At 39.5% G+C, this 22,186-nt stretch overlaps 1 protein-coding gene across 1 annotated transcript; it reads left to right on the plus strand.

The window, feature by feature from the left end:
* Positions 1-1,404: 1,404 nt before the first annotated feature.
* shmt2 (serine hydroxymethyltransferase 2 (mitochondrial)) lies at positions 1,405-18,348 on the plus strand. Its single transcript, XM_077603138.1, has 12 exons — positions 1,405-1,573; positions 8,261-8,452; positions 9,897-9,976; positions 10,195-10,395; positions 10,494-10,575; positions 12,137-12,259; positions 14,649-14,788; positions 14,852-15,014; positions 15,097-15,196; positions 16,447-16,602; positions 17,075-17,182; positions 17,290-18,348. The coding sequence occupies exons 1-12, from the start codon at positions 1,541-1,543 to the stop codon at positions 17,415-17,417; spliced, it is 1,506 nt and encodes a 501-aa protein (XP_077459264.1). The 5' UTR covers positions 1,405-1,540; the 3' UTR covers positions 17,418-18,348.
* Positions 18,349-22,186: the final 3,838 nt, after the last annotated feature.

Consider the following 22,186-nt stretch of genomic DNA (forward strand, 5'->3'; position numbering starts at 1 on the left):
TTTGGTTTATCTTTTGTCTCAGTGCTGACAATTTGACTGTTTCCTCTTGAGAATCTCAAATTGCACAAAATTCATATGCATCTTTCTCTTTAAACTCTGCCAATGAATCTGTTCCCTAAATATAAGTTACATTAAAGGTGTTTTCTGAGTCTCCCATTTGCTTTAACACAACAAAATACATTCAAACATTCACCATAGTTTGTTTATTTTCCCTCTTTATGGTTGGCTAGGCACTCCAGAGAACCGACTATTAACATAAGAAACAATAAAAGTCAACTTTCCATAATATGGCCCTTTTAATGTATTATTTATTTTATGATGAATGCATTTCTTCAGGGACAGAAGATGAAAGATTGGATGAAAAGCTGGCCAGAAAAAAGAAAAAAAGAATGCACTCAACCAGTTTGAACACGCAGAAGTAATCAATCGTCTCTGTTTAAAGCTTTTGGTGCACGAACAATTTATTATATACGTCCAAATGGTACGCTGCATTTTGTTTGTGGCATAAAGCTTTAGTATGCACACTGCACTCTTGTAAAATGAGCAAAACAATGAAGATATTTTTATGTAAAGTTTTGCACATCGTTTTCCGAGTGCTTTCTTAAACATGAAGAAAACAAAGATGTTTTTAATTACCTGTATGTTAAATAATAGATTTGTTTCTGAGCCTTGTAATAATATAGATAATATACATATCGTTAGAATGTGTTTATTCAAGTTGTGCCATTTTATCTTTCAACAAATAGGACACTTTTCCCTTACTATGTTATAATTTTTATTAAGTTCTTCATTCCTCACTATAAAATGTCTTTATTTTCATCAGATCATGTCATTGTATTTAAAAAGCAAACATTTATACACCCAAAGGCTAGCAATATGTCACTTATTATGAAGTACTTTGTGTTGGCAGAGCTTTTTTTTATTAAATAAACAAACTAGGCATTTTGTAAACAAATTTAAACTGAATTCCTACACCCATAATATTTGAGATGGTTATTTATGTATTTATTTTTTTAAGTCAATGGACATAAACATAAACACTAGAAATATTGTTGAGGAAGAAATAGAAATATAGATATTGTAGATATTTTTACTATCTGGAAAAAAATACATTCGCCTCAAGTCATTTGCTGCCATTGACGACGCTTTACGTCTAATGAATTATTTAATTTTTTTCATCATTACTTAAGCCGGTCAAATTGTGTATGGTAAGGTAGGAAACCTATTGACTAGCAACAGCGTGGGGAAATTACTAAAAATGGCAAATTTTCATTTATTTTTACTTTTAAATTCAGAGTATGGCTATCAAGAAATAACATTTGAACTTATGAACTGTTTGTAGCCCTTAGTGTAGAGCTATGATATGGTTGTGTAAGTTCTCGGAAGAGAACTCCGTTTCCCGTCATGCCTTTCGTGAAGCTGGGTGACGTCAGCATCCGTTGCCGAACACTCGCTCGGCCCCCTTTTCGGAGTGCGTGTGACACCCGTGTGGTTGCAGGCTGAGCTGCTTCTTCCTTACCGGCACGGAAAAACTGCAAAAATGCTGTCCTTCGCCTTGAGACAAATGTCCCGGGTAAGTGAATCCATGACAAAGCGTTTTAATGACATTTTTTGGCAACGAGTTTGTCCACTTTGTCAGCACGTCGCTTGCTAGCTTGCAGTACATTGCGAGCTGCCTTCCCGTGTAATGAGGTGATACGTAACCACCTGCTTGTTTTTTTTTCTTATCGTACAATTTTAAATTCCACTCATTCATTGAAATATGCTGTGTTTTTATGGCTTTTCGTTCTGACACGGTTTGAAATTGGCGTGCCAAGCTAGCCAGAGAGTGTATTATGTGAGTGTGGCTGCTGCAATGATGCAACAGTCACTGCTTAGTTTCATCATGAGAGCCGCTGTTGGGTTTGAATGGAACTTAATCTAAAGGGGAATATTTCAGGTGTTAAAAAAAAAAAAAAATATCAAAAATCTACAATTTAAAGTCAATATTTAACTTAACCCACGTTTTCACCTAGATATACCCTACCAAGGTTTATCAATGTTTTGTCTTTGGCCTCAATTATGGTTCCAAAGTGCAAAATGAGCGTGTAAAAAAAAGAAAAAGGAAAAAAACAACAACTCCAAGGTAACCTAGTAAATATTAACAACCAAGTTTGGTTATGTAAGTCAAAAAGGCTGTTTGGGGTGATTAGAGGACACAAACCTTAATTGTATTGAATGTTTTTAGTGTCATTATATGTACAAGGAGATTTAAAGCTCTGCCATAAAGTGCACACATTAATAAGTAGTCATAAATATATTTATATACAATAAAAATGAAGTGAGGTAAAGAAATAAGTTACAAGGGTTGTTGTCAGCCCGTGATTTTATAGCTATGGTAAAAAAAAGTGGTACGCTTAGGGCAGATTTTTAACGGCCTGGCAGATTTTTGTATTTGAAATTGTGTGTGCGTGTGCTTAAAACCTTTATTGTTTATGTTGGAGTTGTTCATTTCTCACAAGTGGTGAACGTGCACATAAGGATTTGACACATTGTGAAAATGCGCCATGGTTCTTGTTGATCTATACTTAAGATTCTTCTACCTTATATTTAGTTTTCCTTGTTGCAGCAATTTTTAAGTTTATGAGTCAGGCAAGCAAATCTTTCCTCTGAATCGAATTAGAGGAAATCAAGTTAAAAGGTTTAATTCATTGTAATTAAATTTTTTCCATGACAACAAAGCCCAACTTGGAGCATACATTTTTTTCAATTCTATCTCTATCTATCAAAGGGTGGTTTATGAATGAGAGTAGGCTGTATTAAAATGTCAATACGCAAATGTTTTTGTGTACACCAATATACGTAAGCACAAAAAGCTTTACCAACGCTTAGATTGGCAGGTTTGGCTTGCAGTACTTTCTTAATTGCAGAACAGAAGTTGCCGTTTTCTTTGAGTAACCCGTGATAGCCTACTCTAAACTATCATGTGATGACAAATTTACAAATAAGTTGTCCAATTCACGTGCTTCTGGTAAGTTCTTACCACCAGTGATTGAGATGCAGTTAGAAACGTCACTCATACGGTAAGATTTCGCTCCCATGACGAGACTCGTGACGATGCTACCGTGAAAAACTGGTAAGGTGAGGTCCTCGTATCGTTAAGGTTCACTCCACAAAATGACATTCTGTTTTGCCATAATGTAAAATGAACAAAATTGCATTTTCATCTCAAGCTGAATAGGTTAAATACTGTATATTCTCGCATTTACGTCGCTAAAAAAATGATGACTGAATCAAGGGTATGGCTTATATGCGCACAAATTAGACTTGACATGCACGAAACTGCAAGGTGATAAAGACCAAACGCCATAACGCAAGACAATGTAGCGATACGGTCATTTATTTCAAAATAAAGAATAGATAAAAATATTAATGAAATTCAAGAAGAAGAAAAAAAACGTATCTTCCATCTTATCTAGGGATAACAAACTAGACCACTACTGACACACTTCCTGGTTGTACTGCCCACATGACTTCCTTTTTGAATCTGTCTATGTGCAGGCAACACCCTTTAGGAATGTCCAATCCAGCAGACGATCCTTTCGATTCACACAGTAGCTCAGAAATACCGTGCGATTATTTTTTTTTTCTTCTTCAGATTTTCCTTTCAAAGTAACACATTTGTACTCCCTATTAAAACCATGAACACGGAGGTGAAAATTGTGAATCAATTGTGAATTATACGAGAGACATTGCAAAATTCAACGATTTTAAGGCAATTTTAAGGGGACGGCTTATACGCGGATGTGGCTAATATTGCGAGAAAATACAGTGATTTATGACTAACATGCTCAATTTAGCATCATTCTGTAAGCTAGTCATCCAAATTTCTACTTTTGGGGTGCAGAAAAGTCGTCCCAAAAAGTGAGCGGATTTAAATGCTGCCCAGCGTTGCGTGGCCGTGCGCCACGGCAGCCGACAGCTGAGTGACTCGACAATCGGCTTCACTGGCGTTTTTAAAGTCTTGATTGTCAGTCTGAAAACTCTCCGACCCGGATCAAGTGAAGCCGCCGAGGGCTTTTCCTCCCATCAGCGCACATCTTTTCGGCGCTCATCCCGACTCCCTCAGTCGTCCTGACTGAATCACGGAGCAATTTGTAACGGACAGCCTTCCTATTAGCCGCTGACAGAGCAAAGGAAACTGTGTCAGACTGACGGATGCTTCTGCTTTTGCTCCTACCTCACGTGTCTTTCTTTCCTCCTCCCTAATCCTCATTTTTTTCCCCTTGTCCCACCCGACTGATTGTTCGGTATGACCATTGATGGACGGCAGTCATCTGTAAAATTGACTCGCCTCAAGAGTCGCCTCGGAAAATGGGCAGCAATAATACAGGGGGAAGGATGAATGGAATGTTTTAGTTTTCTTACCATCAGTCTTTTTTTTTGTGATGGGAAGGCAGACTGCCTTAAGTCACGTCCCGACTGAGCAGGATAGTTACTGGAGAAAAACAAAACAGGGGTGTGTTTGATGAATGGTGATAGTTGTGTTACCTAAGTAAGCAGTGCTATCAGTAAATATATATATTTTAAAATGAATCGTCTTGGTCATAGGTCCATTACTATTGCAACTGAAAATGAAAAATTTGACTGTCAATTTGGCCCTGCACTAAAAAAAAATTGCTATTTAAAAAAATCTTTGGATTTAGATTCTTTTCTTGATTTTCTTGAACACTTTTTTTGTTTTTACTTATAGTCTTTACAAGCAGGGGGACCGGCAAACCAAAAGTCAATAACAAATAGATTGAGTTTACACACTTAGAGAAGGTGAAAAAATTCAATCACTCTCGTGAATCGTCTATAGTAATCAGACATCCGTTTCTGGCCACCATAAAAAAATTCAACTCTTTACGTTGCACGGTTTGGACAAATGTAGCGAGAGAATCTTAACATACACACACTCTCATACCCATAAATCACACTTTATAGGGATTATAGATAAGATAACATGCACTTGTTAAATAAACTGTGTTTTGAATTGTTGGAATTTTATTTCCATGGGTGTAGCATTGCAGTATTAGCCTGAAAACCATCACCTTTGGATTCTTTTTAAAGGATTGTTCAAAATCTAACCTCACTTTAAGTAAAAAAAATTGACACAGGTAAACACATAGTTTGATCTAAAACTTATTTGGTCTCCAATCTAATTCAATAACAGTGGGCCTTTAAAAAAAAGGAGCCATACGCCAATTGTGATGAGTCAGTTTCGTTGAATTTTAGAGCCTGTCCTTTTTTTTTTAGTTTTCTTCAAGTTCACCTTGGACCGAGTCATCTGTTGCCTAAAAATACTCAATGTGTGACACATTTGGTGCTGGTGTCTTGGCCCCCGCCCTCCCCGGATGACTTTATGTCACGATTATTAATTAATCCCGGCTCACCGTCAGTCGGCAAGGGGAAATGAGGCGGCGAAGCTTGCGGGCAGACCGCAGGGAACTGACCCATGTTTGTTAAAAAGCAGCCCCCTGTTCCACTCGGAGGCAAATTTGATGAAAAGCTAATAAAAAAGGCCACGCCGGTGCTTGGCGCCGGCTGCTTAACGGCACAAGGAGACGGGAGCAGGGAGCTCAAGAGTTTTGCTGGCATTCTGTGCCATCGCCGTGGAGCGTAGACAGCAAAGGACAGTTTTCGTCAAAGTTTAACGACCCATGTGATTTCTCCGCCAAAGCGGCCAGGTCTTTTCTCCCCCACCTGCTTTTCCTCTGCCTCCAGAACCCAGTAGGGGAAATGGGGTCGGGGTTACGTTCCCTTTTTCTACCTTCACTGCCACAGGTGACAGGAGGCCAGGGCAAAGTGTAGACCACCTTCGCCATTAACATGCCGACCGCCTCCCTCGGCGTGTCACCGTTGTCCTCGTCGCCACCTGCAAGAGCACCGCTAGAGGCGGGAAGGATGTCCAATCATGAGCTGTTTTCTTTTAGAACTTGCAAGGGAATGTCAGTGCGAGTGTAGTCATTAACATAGCGGCCTTTCGAGCAGCTGGCGTTGTAGACGTTAACGAAAGTGTCCTATTTCATAACAACAACAGAATATTTCTACACTTCACGTGCGAAGATTTTTCTGAAGATTTTCCCTTCAAAGTAACACAATTGTACTGCCTATTAAAACCGGTACTCGGACGTTTCGTCGATAGACATTTGGTCGACTTTGGTCGCTTTAACGTCAACTTGCTTTCACGTGGGCCGGACCATTTTAGATATAATATTTAGATTTTTTTTTTTATAAATGGATTAAAAGAACTGGATTAAAAGCCCTGAATATTCAGTTTTTTATAGGTCTAAAACAGTTTATTTTAGTTTTTTTAAATATATTTTTAGAATTTACCAAATGATTTTTGAACTAAAAATACAGAAAAAAATGATTTAAAAAATTACAATTATTGATTTAAAAGGGAAAAAATCTGGAAATTTAATATACATCTATACTCTTCATTTTAATTTGATCCCAAAACAGAAAGTCGGCACTCATGATTTACTTTCTCGGGCCGCACAAAATGATGCGGCGGGCCAGATTTGGCCCCCGGGCCGCCACTTTGACACATGTGCCCTAGACACAATGGATCTTGTCACGAAATTAGGCAACCCTTTGCTGTCCCTCTTTTTGTCAAATCCTAATCACCGTGCGCTACATTAACTACGCCTGCTGGTGTACTCTTGTATTCACTTTCAGCCAACTCTCCAGCTTTTTAATTGCTTTATAATGGCACTGTTGGAGGGGGGCCGTCCCTCGCACCTCAATGCGCACTGACTAACGATAACTATCGACCTATGACGGCGACGGGGGTGTTCTCGACAGCAGTTGTCATTTTTAACCGCTGATTAAGTGACGTATGACTGCCGCTTTGTTAGGAGTCCAATCAACCTTCTGACATTTACATTGTGCGTTTGCACGGTCACCTTGTTTTTAGATATATTCTTAGAACAGTCTTAAAACTGTGCAAAGATGGATTCATCAAAGGCTTGTAAACACCTGACCCACATTTTTCTCCTCTTTGGTTGCCTTGAAAGCAACTGGCTCAAATAATTTTCTTCTCGCCCACAGAGGAAAATGTTCAATAGAATTTGGTGTGTGAACATAAACAGAATTGGGTTTAAGGATTTTCAAATTCAGATATTTAAAGTATCTACTGCTTTCCAGATGCATCTTGGTGCTAACTCTTACTGACAGTTTTAGAAAAAATACAATCGCAATTTTCAAAACATGGCTGCTAAAACAATAGGGGAGATGAAAAGGAAGGAGTATATCATTTGAAGTCAAAGCGTAAGTAAAACGTGGGTATAATTTGCACGTTGAATAACGAAGATGATTGAGGGTTGCCACAATGGACTATTTTGTGAGTTGATAATTACCGTATTTTTCTTCATACATTTGTAACTGAACAAAATGATGACTGAATCAAGGGTACGGCTTATATGTGCATAAATTAGACTTGACATGCACGGAACTGCAAGGTGACAGATGAAACGCCATAACGCAAGACAATGTGGACGATATGGACATTTATTTCAAAATAGAGAAAAGATAAACAGATAAAACGCTTAGGAAAATTAATTTTGACGTCTGAATGAAATTCAAGAAAAAAAATAAAACGTATGTTGCCTAAAATGTGAAAAAACTCTCTTGTTTTCAACGATTTTTAAGGCAATTTTTAGGGTGCGGCTTATACGCGGATGCGGCTAATATGCGAGAATATACAGTTACTACTTCATATTAATTGCATGTTATTGACTGTTTTGTTAGCCTTTCAGCTGTAAACATGTATTCAAATCAAAAAATGTTTTTCAGGCTTGGGGTGTGATGTAAGGCAGGTCCATCTAAAAAAATAAATAGTCCTTATATTGTCTTCACCAACACTCATGGTCGAACATTGCAGTTGTCAAACTGGCCACGTCCAGATTAGATAAAAGAGAAGTGCTGAATCCCTTCTCTGTTTGAGTATATACACAGGGGCTGTAAAAATGTCTTTGCAAAAGCGCTGATGCCAGTGTAATGAGCAACCGTGCTGATAATTCCTATCATGAAAACATGCCAGTGTCCAATTCAATCAGGCTGGGTATTAGAAATGAATAATTAAGGATTAGACTATTGTAATCATCATAGAGCTCAATTCATGTAGCTACATTAGCGGTTTTGTTAAAAGCTCTAAATGGAGACCTGTCCTGAAAATAAAAGACACATTATTCAAGATGATTATATCTGATATTTTTGTGTGTGTGTTATGTTACAGCCACTGTGCCAGCGCGCCCCAGCACGTATCTGCGCACGCGGTCAACAGTCCCACGCCGCCACTCGCGTGGTGGACGAAGACCGGCCGTGGACGGGCCAGGAAAGTCTGGCTCAGGACGACCCGGAGATGTGGGACCTGCTCTTGAAGGAGAAGGACCGGCAGTGTCGTGGCTTGGAGCTAATTGCGTCAGAGGTAAACATTAATAAATAAATAGATACGAAAAAAGGTCAAAGTTCTCAAGCTGGATTTTGATTGGTGGTTCAGAAGCACTGCCACGTTGATGAAAAGTGTTTCTAGGTCAGTTTATTTGCTAGCACCAAAGCAACTCGGGTCAGCGTCCGATTTTCATTTGAAGGCGATATCTTATTTGACAAGGTTTTTGTCTGCCGCCTGCTCTTTCCTCGCCCCGGTAGCTGCTCGGCGAAATGTGTCGACCGCCTCTCCGCGGAAAGCCATAGCGCTCTGGTGTGAGATAAGGCTGATATCTTCATTTTGCCCACTCCACGCTTTGCGCTGCGAGCAAGAAGAGAGTGCAGTGCAGCTTCGACGGGCACTCGGGTGTATTTTTCACCAAGTGCCACCACCGTCTCGGTCTTTGTAACTAACACATATAGCAAATTCACCGTGTTAGGCTTTATTTGAAACAGAAATTTGGCACATCAACTTGCGCTTTTGTGAGGATTGTTTTGATTTTCACCTGTTTCAGACAGTGCTTTTTACAATCTTTTTGGAGGTTCTGATTTTTCTTGTTAAATGACAGCATCTACAAGCCATAAATCACGTGTGCCAAAGTGGCGGCCCGGGGGACAAATCTGGCCCACCGCATCATTTTGTGTGGCCCGGGAAAGTAAATCAGTGGCGACTTTGTGTTTTTGGATCAAATTAAAATGATAGGTGTAGATGTATATTACATTTCCTGATTTTCCCCCTTTTAAATCAAGGATTGCAATTTTTTAATCCATTTTTTTCTTTGTGTTTTTAGTTCTAAAATCATTTTGTAAAATTTAAAAATAAATAAAAAAAATTCTGTTTTCCACTTTAATATTGAACATAATTAAAGAAAAATTTGGTTTCCTTTTGAAATGAAAAACAAATGATTAAATAAATGATTTTCCCTTACTAAGAAAAAAAGCTCTAATAAACATTGTATTCTATAAAAATGGCATATTTAGGGCTTTTAACCCAGTTATTTTAATCCATTTATAAAAAATAAAAAAAAATCTAAATATAATATCTAAAATAGTCCAGCCTACGTGAAATCAAGTTGACGTTAAAGCGGCCCGTGAACCAACCCGAGTCTGATACCCTTGCCATAAATGATTTTTGCTCATTTTGGTTGTACTGCCAAAACAAAATTTCACAGCAGAAAAACCTATTTGATTTATGGTTGACTTGATTGACTACTGATTGATTAAAATCACCAGTCAGTGTTTAAGTTAATATCAGTAAGTGATGTTTTTTTAAGGCAAAGTAAAAAAGATTGCGAAAACACCAACTTTTGCTGTCCATCGGACTCTGTAAGTTCTAAAAAAATATATGACTTGGCTCTTATTGCCTAACCCACTTTAATTTGCTGTCCTCGCCGGCCTCTGTTGTCATGCAATTCATCGGTGTGCTTTATGTGTTCTCACGGCAGAATTTTTGCAGCCGAGCTGCTCTGGAGGCTCAGGGCTCCTGTCTGAACAACAAATACTCTGAAGGCTACCCTGGGAGAAGGTGAGCGTGCGTGTCAGCTAAGTGCGTACCATCCTCTTAGTGTTGTAATTACATGCGTAAACACTAGTATACAAATGGAATTAACTCGCTGCTATCGACAGTGATAGATATCCAATCCATTTGGACTGGGAGAGTCCGGTGGCGACTGATCGCCAAACTGAAACAAAATCGTCGACTGCCAGTTCTAACCCGTTTCTCGTTTTCTCTTCTTTTCACAGATATTATGGAGGAGCAGAAGTGGTGGATCAAATTGAGCTCCTGTGCCAAAAGCGAGCCCTGGAAGCATTCGACCTGGATCCCGCCAAGTGGGGCGTCAATGTCCAGCCTTACTCGGGATCTCCTGCCAACTTCGCCGTCTACACTGCCGTCCTCAACCCCCACGACCGCATCATGGGTCTTGACCTTCCGGATGGAGGACAGTCAGTACTTTAGACGTTTAACCCCTTGAAAACATGATAGGAAATATCTTTTTTTCCATTGGTATAAACTTGATGTGATGTGTTTTACTGTGCAACAGTTTGACCCATGGCTACATGTCAGATGTGAAGAGGATCTCGGCTACTTCCATCTATTTTGAGTCCATGCCCTACAAACTGAACGTAAGCAGACCTCACTTTACCCTCTACGTATTGCTTGAATCTCCTAAAGCTATGATAATCAGAAAGATGGATACAAATGCAAGTAACCAATCTTCTCACGGTACTAGGACGTTTTGTCGAAAGTCGTTTGGTCCCCGGACGTTTGGTCCCCGAACGTTTGGTTGGAATTTTAATGAACTTGAGTATCTATAATTATGCCCCCATGAACACGATACAAATCTTGCCAAAAAAAAGCTGAGTTGCCGTTTAATATACCCGGGTATATTAAACGGCAGGGGTATATTAAATGGCGCACAAATGGGAAAAAAGCAAAAATCATTTAATATACCCGGGTATATTAAACGGCAGGGGTATATTAAATGGCGCACAAATGGGAAAAAAGCAAAAATCATTTAATATACCCGGGTATATTAAACGGCAGGGGTATATTAAATGGCACACAAATGGGAAAAAAGCAAAAATCATTTAATATACCCGGGTATATTAAACGGCAAAATACGGTACGGCTTATGTCCGCACAAATTAGACTTGACATGCGTGAGACCGCAAGGTGACAACGACGAAACGGCATAACACGACAAATTAATTTTGACGTCTATGAATGAAATTCATCAAAACAATTAACTGTAATAATAAATTTATACGCGGAGGCGGCTAATATGCGAGAAAATACAGTAAGTGGAAATGCAGTTTTCGTAACATTTTCAGTGTGGCATAGTCTGCCAACAAGTAATATATGAACACAGTTGCATGGGATAATGGCTAAAAACAATGTCACAAGGAAGGGCGGGAAATCTGAGATAGTCACATTAGTTTGGCTGAAATAGTACCTGCATCGATAAAATGTCTGATTATTAATGAGCGTTGAGATGACCAATGGAATGAATCCCTATCGTGGCATCTTGAGTCCATCAAGGCATTTCTCTGATGGCACTGAGAATCAACCCCGCCTAAGCTTTGTGATGCATGGGCAGGCCGGGACCTCTCTGTGGGAGAGATAATGGGAAATCGACATGCCGACCATCACCGCCAGCTCTGTCCTCCTCACACTGGTCAGCTTGATAGAGCGAGGGGCGCAGCCCGAGATGTGCTCTGCAGATGGGAGATGATCAGATTGCCTAAATAGAGCGTTCCTCTTTCCACTTGTCTCACTTCATCTCTCGCTTGCCCGTTTTTTTTCTCAAACTCAACAGAGCCGGACATTTCTCCTAATTTGACTTTTTTTCCAATAAACGTGCACAGTCTCCAGTGAAATGAAATCCTCAAAGGTTACATTTGGGTTGCTCTACTTTGTCCAAATTTTTCTTTTAAAATAAATGTCATCCTTCTTTTAAGGTAGCCGAGTTACTTAAAACGTAGCCACGTCGAATAGAAGTAATCTCTCTTTGATGTTGTTTGCAACGGCGCTAGAGATAGCTAACTTTTTTCCTCCCCACCTCGCTCTTTCTTTGTGTAATTTAATCTGGTTACTTTCCAACTTCTCTGCTAAATCTCCTTCCCTCATCCCTGCATTTTTTTCTTCTTTTTTTTTGCTCCTCATGAACGCTCCTGCGCCCCTCAGCCTTCGACAGGACTCATCGACTACGACCAGCTGGAGCTGACGGCCAAGCTGTTCCGGCCCCGCCTCATCATCGCCGGCACCAGCGCCTACGCCCGGCTCATTGACTACGCTCGCATCAAGAAGGTACGCACCACACCTGCCCTTGACCTTGTGTCTCTTAGGCATTTTGTTCTCCTCTATCCAGCTGCTGGTGTGTCAAAGTTAGCTTCAGATCATATACGGCAAGGGTGTCAGACTCGGTTTGGTTCGCGGGCCGCTTTAACGTAAACTTGACTTCATGTGGGCCGGACTATTTTAGATATAATATTTAGATTTTTTTATTATAAATGGATTAAAAGAACTGGATTAAAAGCCCTATATATTCCATTTTTTATAGATCTAATACAATGTTTATTTGAGCTTTGAGGTTTTTTTCTTAGTAAGGGAAAATCATTTATTTAATCATTTATTTTTCATTTCAAAAGGAAACCAAATTGTTCTTTAATTATGTTCAATATTAAAGTGGAAAACAGAAAATATTTTTATATATTTTTAGATTTTACTAAATGATTTTAGAACTAAAAACACAAAGAAAAAATGGATTAAAAATTGCAATTATTGATTTAAAAGGGGGAAAATCAGGAAATTTAATATACATCTATACTCTTCATTTTAATTTGATCCTAAAACAGAAAGTTGGCACTGATCATTTACTTTCCCCGGCCACACAAAATGATGCGGCGGGCCAGATTTGCCCCCCGGGCCGCCACTTTGTCACCTGTGATATACGGTGAAAGGTTCGGAATTAAAGTGGACTGCCATGTGAGGAAAAATAAACACTATCCGCCATTCACCATATATGTTAACTAAAGCCTTTTTATTTTTTAAAACACTCGTATTGCTAAGGATTTTTAATACACACGTCAAGCATGGGTTGGGAGAGGTAGTTGGAGAGAGATAAAAGTGGAAATGACTTTGGAATTCCCAGCATTCCTTGTGATGGCTTTTTGTATAAACCTTTTAATCATTTCATTCAGCTTTCTAATTGGCCCATTCTTTCCCAATGGAATACTAGTGCTTATTTGTGTTGTGCACTTTGTATTATTTTAATTCACAATGCTCGTGGACAGGACATCTTAAAATTAACGACAGCAACAATTCCATTAAATACACCAAATCATTCATTTTCATTTGAGGTTAAATTTGACGTTAGAATTGATTTTCTCACACACACAACAATATCCATTATCTTATTCTCAGTTCGACCAAATTAGAGAGAAAGCAGACACTCAGAGTAACTTTAAACCACACTTCACTCTTGAAAGTACTTCCAAAGAGCTTGTCATCTTTTTTTTTTTTACTCCAACCTACCCACTGATTTGTCTCGGGTGCACATCTCCACTTTAGCAAGGCGCCATCAGATGGAGTGTCCCACCATTATTAAGATCCATAACGGCTCTGCCACTACACCTGAAGTAAAGCCATATCTCTCCACCTCCTACTAGCGAGTCTCCGTGGAATCGTTCACTGTTTTATGGCACAAACTGGCGGACCCCAGGACAGATTTTCAGTGTCATTACCTGGATGGCCTTTGAAACGACACCCACACATGAATACGCAGCCACACACACACACACACACACACACACACACACACACACACACACACACACACACACACACACACACATCCCAACCCTTTAGCAGACGGCCATCATCACCAGAGGACCCAAAAACAAACATGTTGTGATCTAGTTAAGATGGGACAGATTTTCATGATAAGGCACATTTTTGCCAGAGCGCTAAAAGGTTGCGGCGCTCTGATCCCTCACCAGAAAGTCGTTTGCATTCTCGCAATTTGCTTATTTCGAGTGCCTCCTCTCCATGAATGTTGGCAAAGACGAGTCCCAGGTTGGCATATTATTTGTTTTGTGGGTCCCTTAAAATAACGCTGATTGCTAAATACACTTGATCTCATTTAAATGCCTTGGGTGGACATGCTAACTGTACACCAGGGGTGTCAGAATTGGGTTGGTTCGCGGGCCGCTTTAACGTCAACTTGATTTCACGTGGGCCGGACCATTTTAGATATAATATTTAGATTTTTTTTAATAAATAGATTAAAAGCACTGGATTAAAAGCCCTGAATATTCAGTTTTTTTATAGATCTAAAACAATGTTTATTTTAGCTTTTTTATATATTTTTAGATTTTACAAAATGATTTTTGAACTAAAAACAAACAAAAAATATTTTAAAAAATACAATTATTGATTTAAAAGGGGGAAAATCAGGAAATTTAATATACATCTATACTCGTCATTTTAATTTGATCCTAAAACAGAAAGTCGGCACTCATGATTTACTTTCCCGGGCCACACAAAATGATGCGGCGGGCCAGATTTGGCCCCCGGGCCGCCACTTTGACACATGTGCTGTACACCAACATGATTGGACATCCATTGTTAGTGGTACTGAAAGAGTAACGTTTTCAACTTGAGTGTCATGTTGAAATGTTTTTTTTGTCTTTCTTAGCTGTGTACTGACATCAAAGCTTACATGCTAGCCGACATGGCTCACATCAGCGGCCTGGTGGCGGCAAAAGCCATCCCGTCTCCATTCGAACACGCCGACTTGGTCACGTCCACCACGCACAAGTCCCTCCGAGGGGCCAGGTAACAAACCAATTGGCTCCCTCGAAATATTTGCCTCATTTATCCTGCCTTTTATCTGTCCAGGGCGGGGCTCATCTTCTACCGCAAGGGCGTCCGCTCGGTGGACAAGAAGGGCAAGGAGATCCTGTACGACCTGGAGGACAAGGTCAACTTCTCAGTCTTCCCCTCACTGCAGGGCGGTCCTCACAATCACGCCATCGCCGGTGTCGCCGTGGCCCTCCGGCAGGTAAAGATTAAGTTGTAAAAATGATTAGCTATTAATGATATGTCTTTGATGTTTAACAATCTCGCCGTTGTTGTGATTTCAGAGTCAATCTCCTATGTTCAAAGAGTACATTGCCCAAGTTATCAAGAACTCAAAGGCCATGGCTAGCGCACTGCTAAGCAAAGGCTACACTCTGGTATCAGGTAAGCTCTTTTGGAATGACAGCGTGGACGTTTTGCAAGAATTATTCAACCGGAATAATGCATGAGAATGATTTTGCCTTTGTTTAGTGGTGTAAAGTTATTTGTACAGTGGTACCTCTACATACGAGCAGCTCTACCTACGAGATGCTCAAGATACGATGAAAATTTCGAGATGCGAGAAAGCCAGGTGGCCATGACATGAGAGGCTGTTTATCATTGTAGCGCACTGTCTTTTTTCCCCGCATCTCTTTCGTGTATAACAGAAATCTACGAGCACTGAACCATTTCTTTCGCCTACACATGGACCAGAAAACGCACAACGCGCATGCACGGGCAAAAAGAGGGCTTTCTGGGTAATGAAGTATACTCGTGCACACAACACCGATAGCCAATGGCACCCTTTCTCAGATTAAAACTTCATTACCTACAATCAATACGTGGGTAGGCTGAGCTGTTGCATTTTTTCAGTGTTATTCCTTCCTTAGTCTGTTATCTCCCGCGATCGCTCATTCAAAACTACTTCTCGTTGGCAAGTGGTCGTGCGTTATCCTATTGTGAGGACATTTGTTTGCATCATTTTCGGAATATTTTGAAGGGAATACAACAGCAAACAGCCCATCGATAGCGAATGTGAGGGTGGAGGCGTGGCAAACAGCTAACCCAGCCAGAAGGTATAAAAATGTAAAACAAAATTAGAATTCAGTTTTCTGTAAAGTTACATTAAACGTATGTTTGAGTGTGTCTGCATATATTAATCCAAGTTAATTTAAATTTGTTTGTTCGGTTACGAGTGCGTTGCCTGCTTCTATGTCCGCCTGTGTAGTATCCTCCGCGAAATGCGTCTAATTTTAGTTGTATTAAAAACATTGTATTACTATTAAACCACTAGTTATGTGTTACTTTGTTAATAGATGGCGAATTAGAAGAAATAAAACGTTTTTTCAGAGGGTTGGAACAAATTCATTTGCTTTTAGTTCATTTCAATGGGAAACGTTCGCTTGAGTTATGAGAAGATCGACATACGAGCTCAGTCCCAGAACGAATTAAGATCGTATGTAGAGGTACCACTGTATTGGGGGGCTTACAGCACAAGTAGGGGGTTGAGACACGTGGTAAAAGATTTTATTCAAGACATTTCATTTTACAATGTTATTGATGGTTGTTTTTGTTCTGCATTCAACAACAAATTTGTTTAAAAAAATAAATAAAAATAAAAATCATTTTAATGCTAACTTGATTACTTGCTTCAGGGGGAACCGAAAACCACTTAGTCCTGGTGGATCTCCGGCCCAAGGGTATCGACGGCGCCCGGGCCGAAAGGGTGCTGGAGCTGGTCTCCATCACGGCCAATAAAAATACCTGCCCTGGCGACAAGAGCGCCCTGACCCCCGGTGGACTCCGGCTTGGTAAGGACGACAATTTTTTTTCTTCTTTTGACATTGTAAAAGTTAAAAGCAAAAATAAACTTAGAACTCTACAGTAATAAGATGAGGCGAAATATCTTAGTCATATTCATCTCGGGCTTCACAGCATCTCCGTATAATAATTTTGTTTGCTTGTTTGGTTTCAAAGTACAAAAAAAAAAAAAATCATGCACGCATATGGAAATGAGTCAGCTACCAATTAAGCCATGAGCGCTGCAGTGCATGATTAATTAAATATGTTTAACTTTTTAATCATCTTCCAGGAAGTTCACAAGCACCACATTTATTCGGCCCCATTTTTTTTTCTTTTTAGCATAATATCAAAGCTAGATCTTTACCTCTCCATGTTGACTTGTAATGCATCCTTACTCATACACTGATAGTGTTTGGCTCCAGAAGCAAGGAAAAAAAGGGACTTTATTTCGATGTATTTTCTTCTTTTCGTGTATCGCAGGCGCTCCAGCTCTGACCTCGCGTCAGTTCAAAGAAGCTGACTTTGTGCAGGTCGTGGAGCTCATGGACGAGGGCTTTAAGATCGCATTGGACGTGAAGAAAAAGACAGGTGAGGGCAGAGGAACGCATCGCAATGGATGGCCGCGAATTGCCGACCAATCACGTTGCATGGCCTGCGTCGGTGTAGCTTTTTTAACTCTTCATGTCTCCTCGCAGGAAAGTTGCAAGACTTTAAGAACTTCCTTCTGGAAGACCACGAGACGGTGGCACGTATCGCCGAGTTGCGCCATCGCGTGGAAGCCTTCGCCAGGCCTTTTCCCATGCCGGGTTTCCACGACCATTAGAGAAAACATTCTTGTTTTAAAAAAAGAATAAAGCCTCGTATTGAGGTGTAAGGATACAATTTGTCAGATTTTATAGCATAGACGAACCTATTTTCTATTGTAAAATATTGTTCAGGTTTTCTTTGCAGTTGCCATTGTTCTTTGAGATAAATTGAGTCGTCTTAATGTTGTAAAGCAACTTATCAGTGTCACTCGTTTAGAAACAGTGTTTCCCATGTTTTGTTGAGCTCAGGTATATATTTTTGACATTTGAAATAACCTCACTGGACACTTTTTAAGGAAATAAGTCAGAAAAAAGTGGACACTCAGGTTAATTATGAATCTAATGCCATCTACTGGATGAGAATTGCTATTTAGATTCATCGCTCTGAAACATGCATAACATTAATCAATGTGCGAGTATGATAATATTGTCAACGTATTCTACCTAGTGTTAAACATTCAAGCGGACTTTCATTGTTTTGAAGTTCAGGATAATTGTACTGTGGTGTGAATGTGACTTTAAATGATTCTCTGATTGACTGGCGACCAATCCACACGCTTTACCCTTCTTCCCTCATAGAAAGTCAGCATGCTTTAGTTAGGGCTCCAACTCACCCGCAACCCAAATGAGATCAAGCATGACCAGCAAATCGTCAATGGCAACTAAGTCTTAATTTTATTTTTCTATAACGACTTGTTTTTCTAACAGCGAATACATTTCAAAGAAATAAATAATTATCGCTTTTCTCAAGATCTATGGGTTTCAGATACCACCATAATCACTGCATCAGTGACCAATCCTGGTGTGTCTTTCCATTTGCCCAGCGTTTCTTCAAAGAGTTAAATTTGCCAAAATACAGCAGTTTTATCTTTGTTGTTTCAACTGGACTTGCTGACAGATTTTCATTTATTTTGATGGAGTCTAAATAAAATGTCTTTCAAAACAAAATCATGTGTGCTGTGCAAAGATGTTTTTAATGGCTTAAAGTTGGGTTCTTGACACAATGATGGTTAATTATATACGCCAAGAGCCTAGAAGACACGTTAAAAAAGCAAGCGTTAATTGTACACTTAATTCGTATTACCAATTAAGTAATCGTCGTTCATCGCCCAGCTTTTATTTTTTTTCCATCTTTGCATCACGTGGCTTTTACTACTTCCGGGTTTCAAATCAATGGCGCAAGTAGACAAACGTCCACCAAGCTCATTTAAGTTCTATTTAATTTGCATTTTACAAAACGAAATCATACACAATACGATCTTTTGCAACTCGACATTTCGACGTAAGAGCTATCTGACTTGTGAGTATGTTTTTATATCTTTTATGTTGACTTTAACGTGTGTTAATTAAATCCACCTGCTAAACGCTAACAGATGCTAGTTGAATAGCATAGCATGGCGTTGCTCTTTAGTCTCGCTGCTCAATGTTTGCTTTTTCAAAGGTGAGATTTAACTTTTTATTAACCGCTTTTGTGACCTAATCGAGTCGTAATTTTCACAACGTGCCACAAACGCCACGCGGAAATAAGGCTACCAGCTAAGTAATGTATAAAAGCCATAATGTGCAATGTATTAAATGCATAATGTACAATGTTGATGTCCAGGCAATATGTTTTTTTGGATATCCCTTCAAGCATTCCAATATATTTTGTCAATTAAAACGAATGGAAATAAATGCAACCGCCGAGACCTCCAAGGACTTGCATTTTATAAGCTGTCCATTATAAAATGGCAAACAAATGGCACGTGAGAAAGATATATCCATCTCTATGAGCAGTGATTAAAACGGCTGCATCTTGGCACATTAAAAGAATGGATCCGTAAGCAAGAAAACACGGGATGAAAAAGTACTCGGCCTGTGTAATTGTCATAATAGTGCACTGTATTGGCCATCTGCTCCGCTCTTGCCTAATGTTGCTCATATATCAAGGCCATGTTAATCTACTCTGATTGAAAGAATACACACGCTGTTTCTATGGACGACACGATAAAATCCTGTTACCACAGTAGCGTGTGGCTATAAATCATGCCTGCTTAATGAGCAGAGGGATAAATGACAATGTCAGCAATTAATAGGGTGGGTGTCAAGACAATACCTGATATCATTATACTTGATGTGGGTGTAAAAAAAGACCAGTAGCGCAGTGTCTGTAATTGAGACATCCAAGGCACGCTAACGCGTTGTAATTGTGTCTTAATGGTCTTCATGTTTCAGCTGTTGACAGAGTGTTGACGGCCCGTCTCGTCAGGACGACGATCCCGTCATTCGCACCGCCGCTAATCACAACAGCTGTTTTGGGATGAGCGGGTAGGTCGTGCGAACGTTGGGTTACGACGAAACGTAAAATAACCGTTGATTTCGCTTAGGACAGGGGTGTCAGACTCGGGTTGGTTCGCGGGCCGTGTTAACGTCAACTCGATTTCATTTGGGCCGGACCATTTTAGATATAATATTTAGATTTTTGTTTAAATAAATGGATTAAAAGAAACTGGATTAAAAGCCCTGAATATAGTTTTTATAGATATAAAACAATGTTTATTTTAGCTTTTTTTATATTTTTTGATTTTACAAAATGATTTTTGAACTAAAAACACAGAAAAAATGGATTAAAAAATTACTATTAGTGATTTAAAAGGGGGAAAATCAGGAAATTTAATATACATCTATACTCTTCATTTTAATTCGATCCTAAAACAGAAAGTCGGCACTCATGATTTACTTTCCCGGGCCACACAAAATGATTCGGCGGGCCGGATTTGACCCCCGGGCCGCCACTTTGACACATGTGGCTTAGGAGATATGTTCTAATTTGCTGCCAAAGCATTTGAATTTGGAGATCTCGCAGCAAATCGATTCGGTTAGTAAACTAATTTGGATCTGATTCTAATTACTTGGTCATTATGGTATGTACACCTGTCAACTTATACATTTTTCCCGTATTTTATACGTTCTATGATCATTTCAAATTGTGTACGCCGTATAACAACTTTTGTACGGGATTTTTTTTATTACATTTTTTTTCATAAGTATTTTTTTTTTTTAAACCGATCTGGTTTTACCCATTTCGGCTCTAATCCGGATCGTCTTGGTCACTGGTAGCAGACGAAAACGTCATTGTCGACTGCTAATATTGTCATGCTTTTAGCATGATATGCGCACGTGCCTTTTCACTGTATAAATATAGCGCGTCAGCAAGCAATGTACCCAGACAGTCAAGCTATCAGCTTCATACAGCGACATCTACACAATCTTGAATTGAGTGCCTACTGATTGGCCACTGAGTCCACTTTGGAGAAAATTTGAGACTTAAGTGCGCCCTATGTGAGTAAATGTGTGCTGCATTGTATTTGTACGTTTTTTTTATCGCTTAATAAGAGGAATTGCAATCATTTTTCAGGGGAGCAATTGACCGAGGTTGACAGGTACGTTATGTCTTGAGGATTTCAATGATGTGTGTGTATTTCTTAGTGTGAAATGTGTAAGACCAGTGGCTCACACGACACAGAGACAAATGACCAATCATGGACACTTATGGACAATCATGGACTACGTATATAAGGACTATTTGGCTTGTTTAGCCAGTCTCTCATATTTGTTGTTTTATTGTAGAAAACTGGAATACCCGGAGAAAACCCACGCATGAAGCAGGGGAGAACTTGCACAGGATTGAAGCCTTCATCTCAGAACTGTGAGGCGACGTGCTAACCACTAAGGTACCGTGATGCGTTGGTGAGTTCATCAATAATATTTTTCAAATTAATAATATAACTTTTTACCTGTCATTTGGGGACAATAAGCCACACCCACCAAAAGTTCAAAACTGTATTTCAAGTGTTCACATTATACTATGGAATTTGCATATATGGATGTTATGCTATTGTTGACCAGGATAATAATGCTCAGTTTTGTTTGACATTTGCTGTAATAGTGTTGCATTATGGGTATTACACAACTTAGCGATGTGGTCAATTGTTAGTTTCTCTGAATTCCAAACGGAAGAAGAAATATTTCGGTTTCACAGATCGAATTGTTATCAGTCTATAGTTCCCAATGATGTTTTTTAATTTTTCCAAATGATTTAACGTCTCACCGGAGTACAAATGAGATTTGGCGCAAAGAAAACGCAACCCATCTAAGTTAACAGCACCCCCGTTCGGAGTAGTCGACTGACAGTTGTGGAATTTGATGCGCTGGCTGTTGAGAAGCAACGATGAAAGGCATCTCTATCTCCGCCGCATCAATGGATGTGCCCAGGGCCAAACTAGCCTCCTGTTTTTCGCACCATGTCCTATTTACTTATTTATCCGTCCTACTACTGCCATCTTATCTCGCCCAATGAAATGAATCCATATCTAAAAATATCTGGAGAAAGAGTCACTTACTTTTCTATCGACGGGTAGGAGGACGTGTGTGTGTGTGTGTGTGTGTGTAGCCTTTTTCACGCTGGCCGCGCAGTTATCCTTTGTTTATGCTACTGTGAAATGTGGCAGGTTCATTACGTAGAGCAGGGGTGTCAAACTTGGGTTGGTTCGCGGGCCGCATTAACGTCAACTCTATTTCATGTGGGCCGGACCATTTTAGATCTAATATTTAGATATATTTTTTTAAAATTGGATTAAAAGAACTGAATCAAAAGCCCTAAATAGTCACTGGATTATAAGGCGCCCTGTCTATTTTGGAGAAAATTTAAGACTTATGTGCGCCTTATAGTCGTGAAAATAGGGTACTGTATTTTCTCACATATAAGCCGTATTTATCACTCCAATTTTTTTTTTTGTAATATTAT

This window comes from Stigmatopora argus, chromosome 6, assembly GCF_051989625.1.
Source record: "Stigmatopora argus isolate UIUO_Sarg chromosome 6, RoL_Sarg_1.0, whole genome shotgun sequence".
Classification (NCBI taxonomy): Eukaryota; Metazoa; Chordata; class Actinopteri; order Syngnathiformes; family Syngnathidae; genus Stigmatopora; species Stigmatopora argus.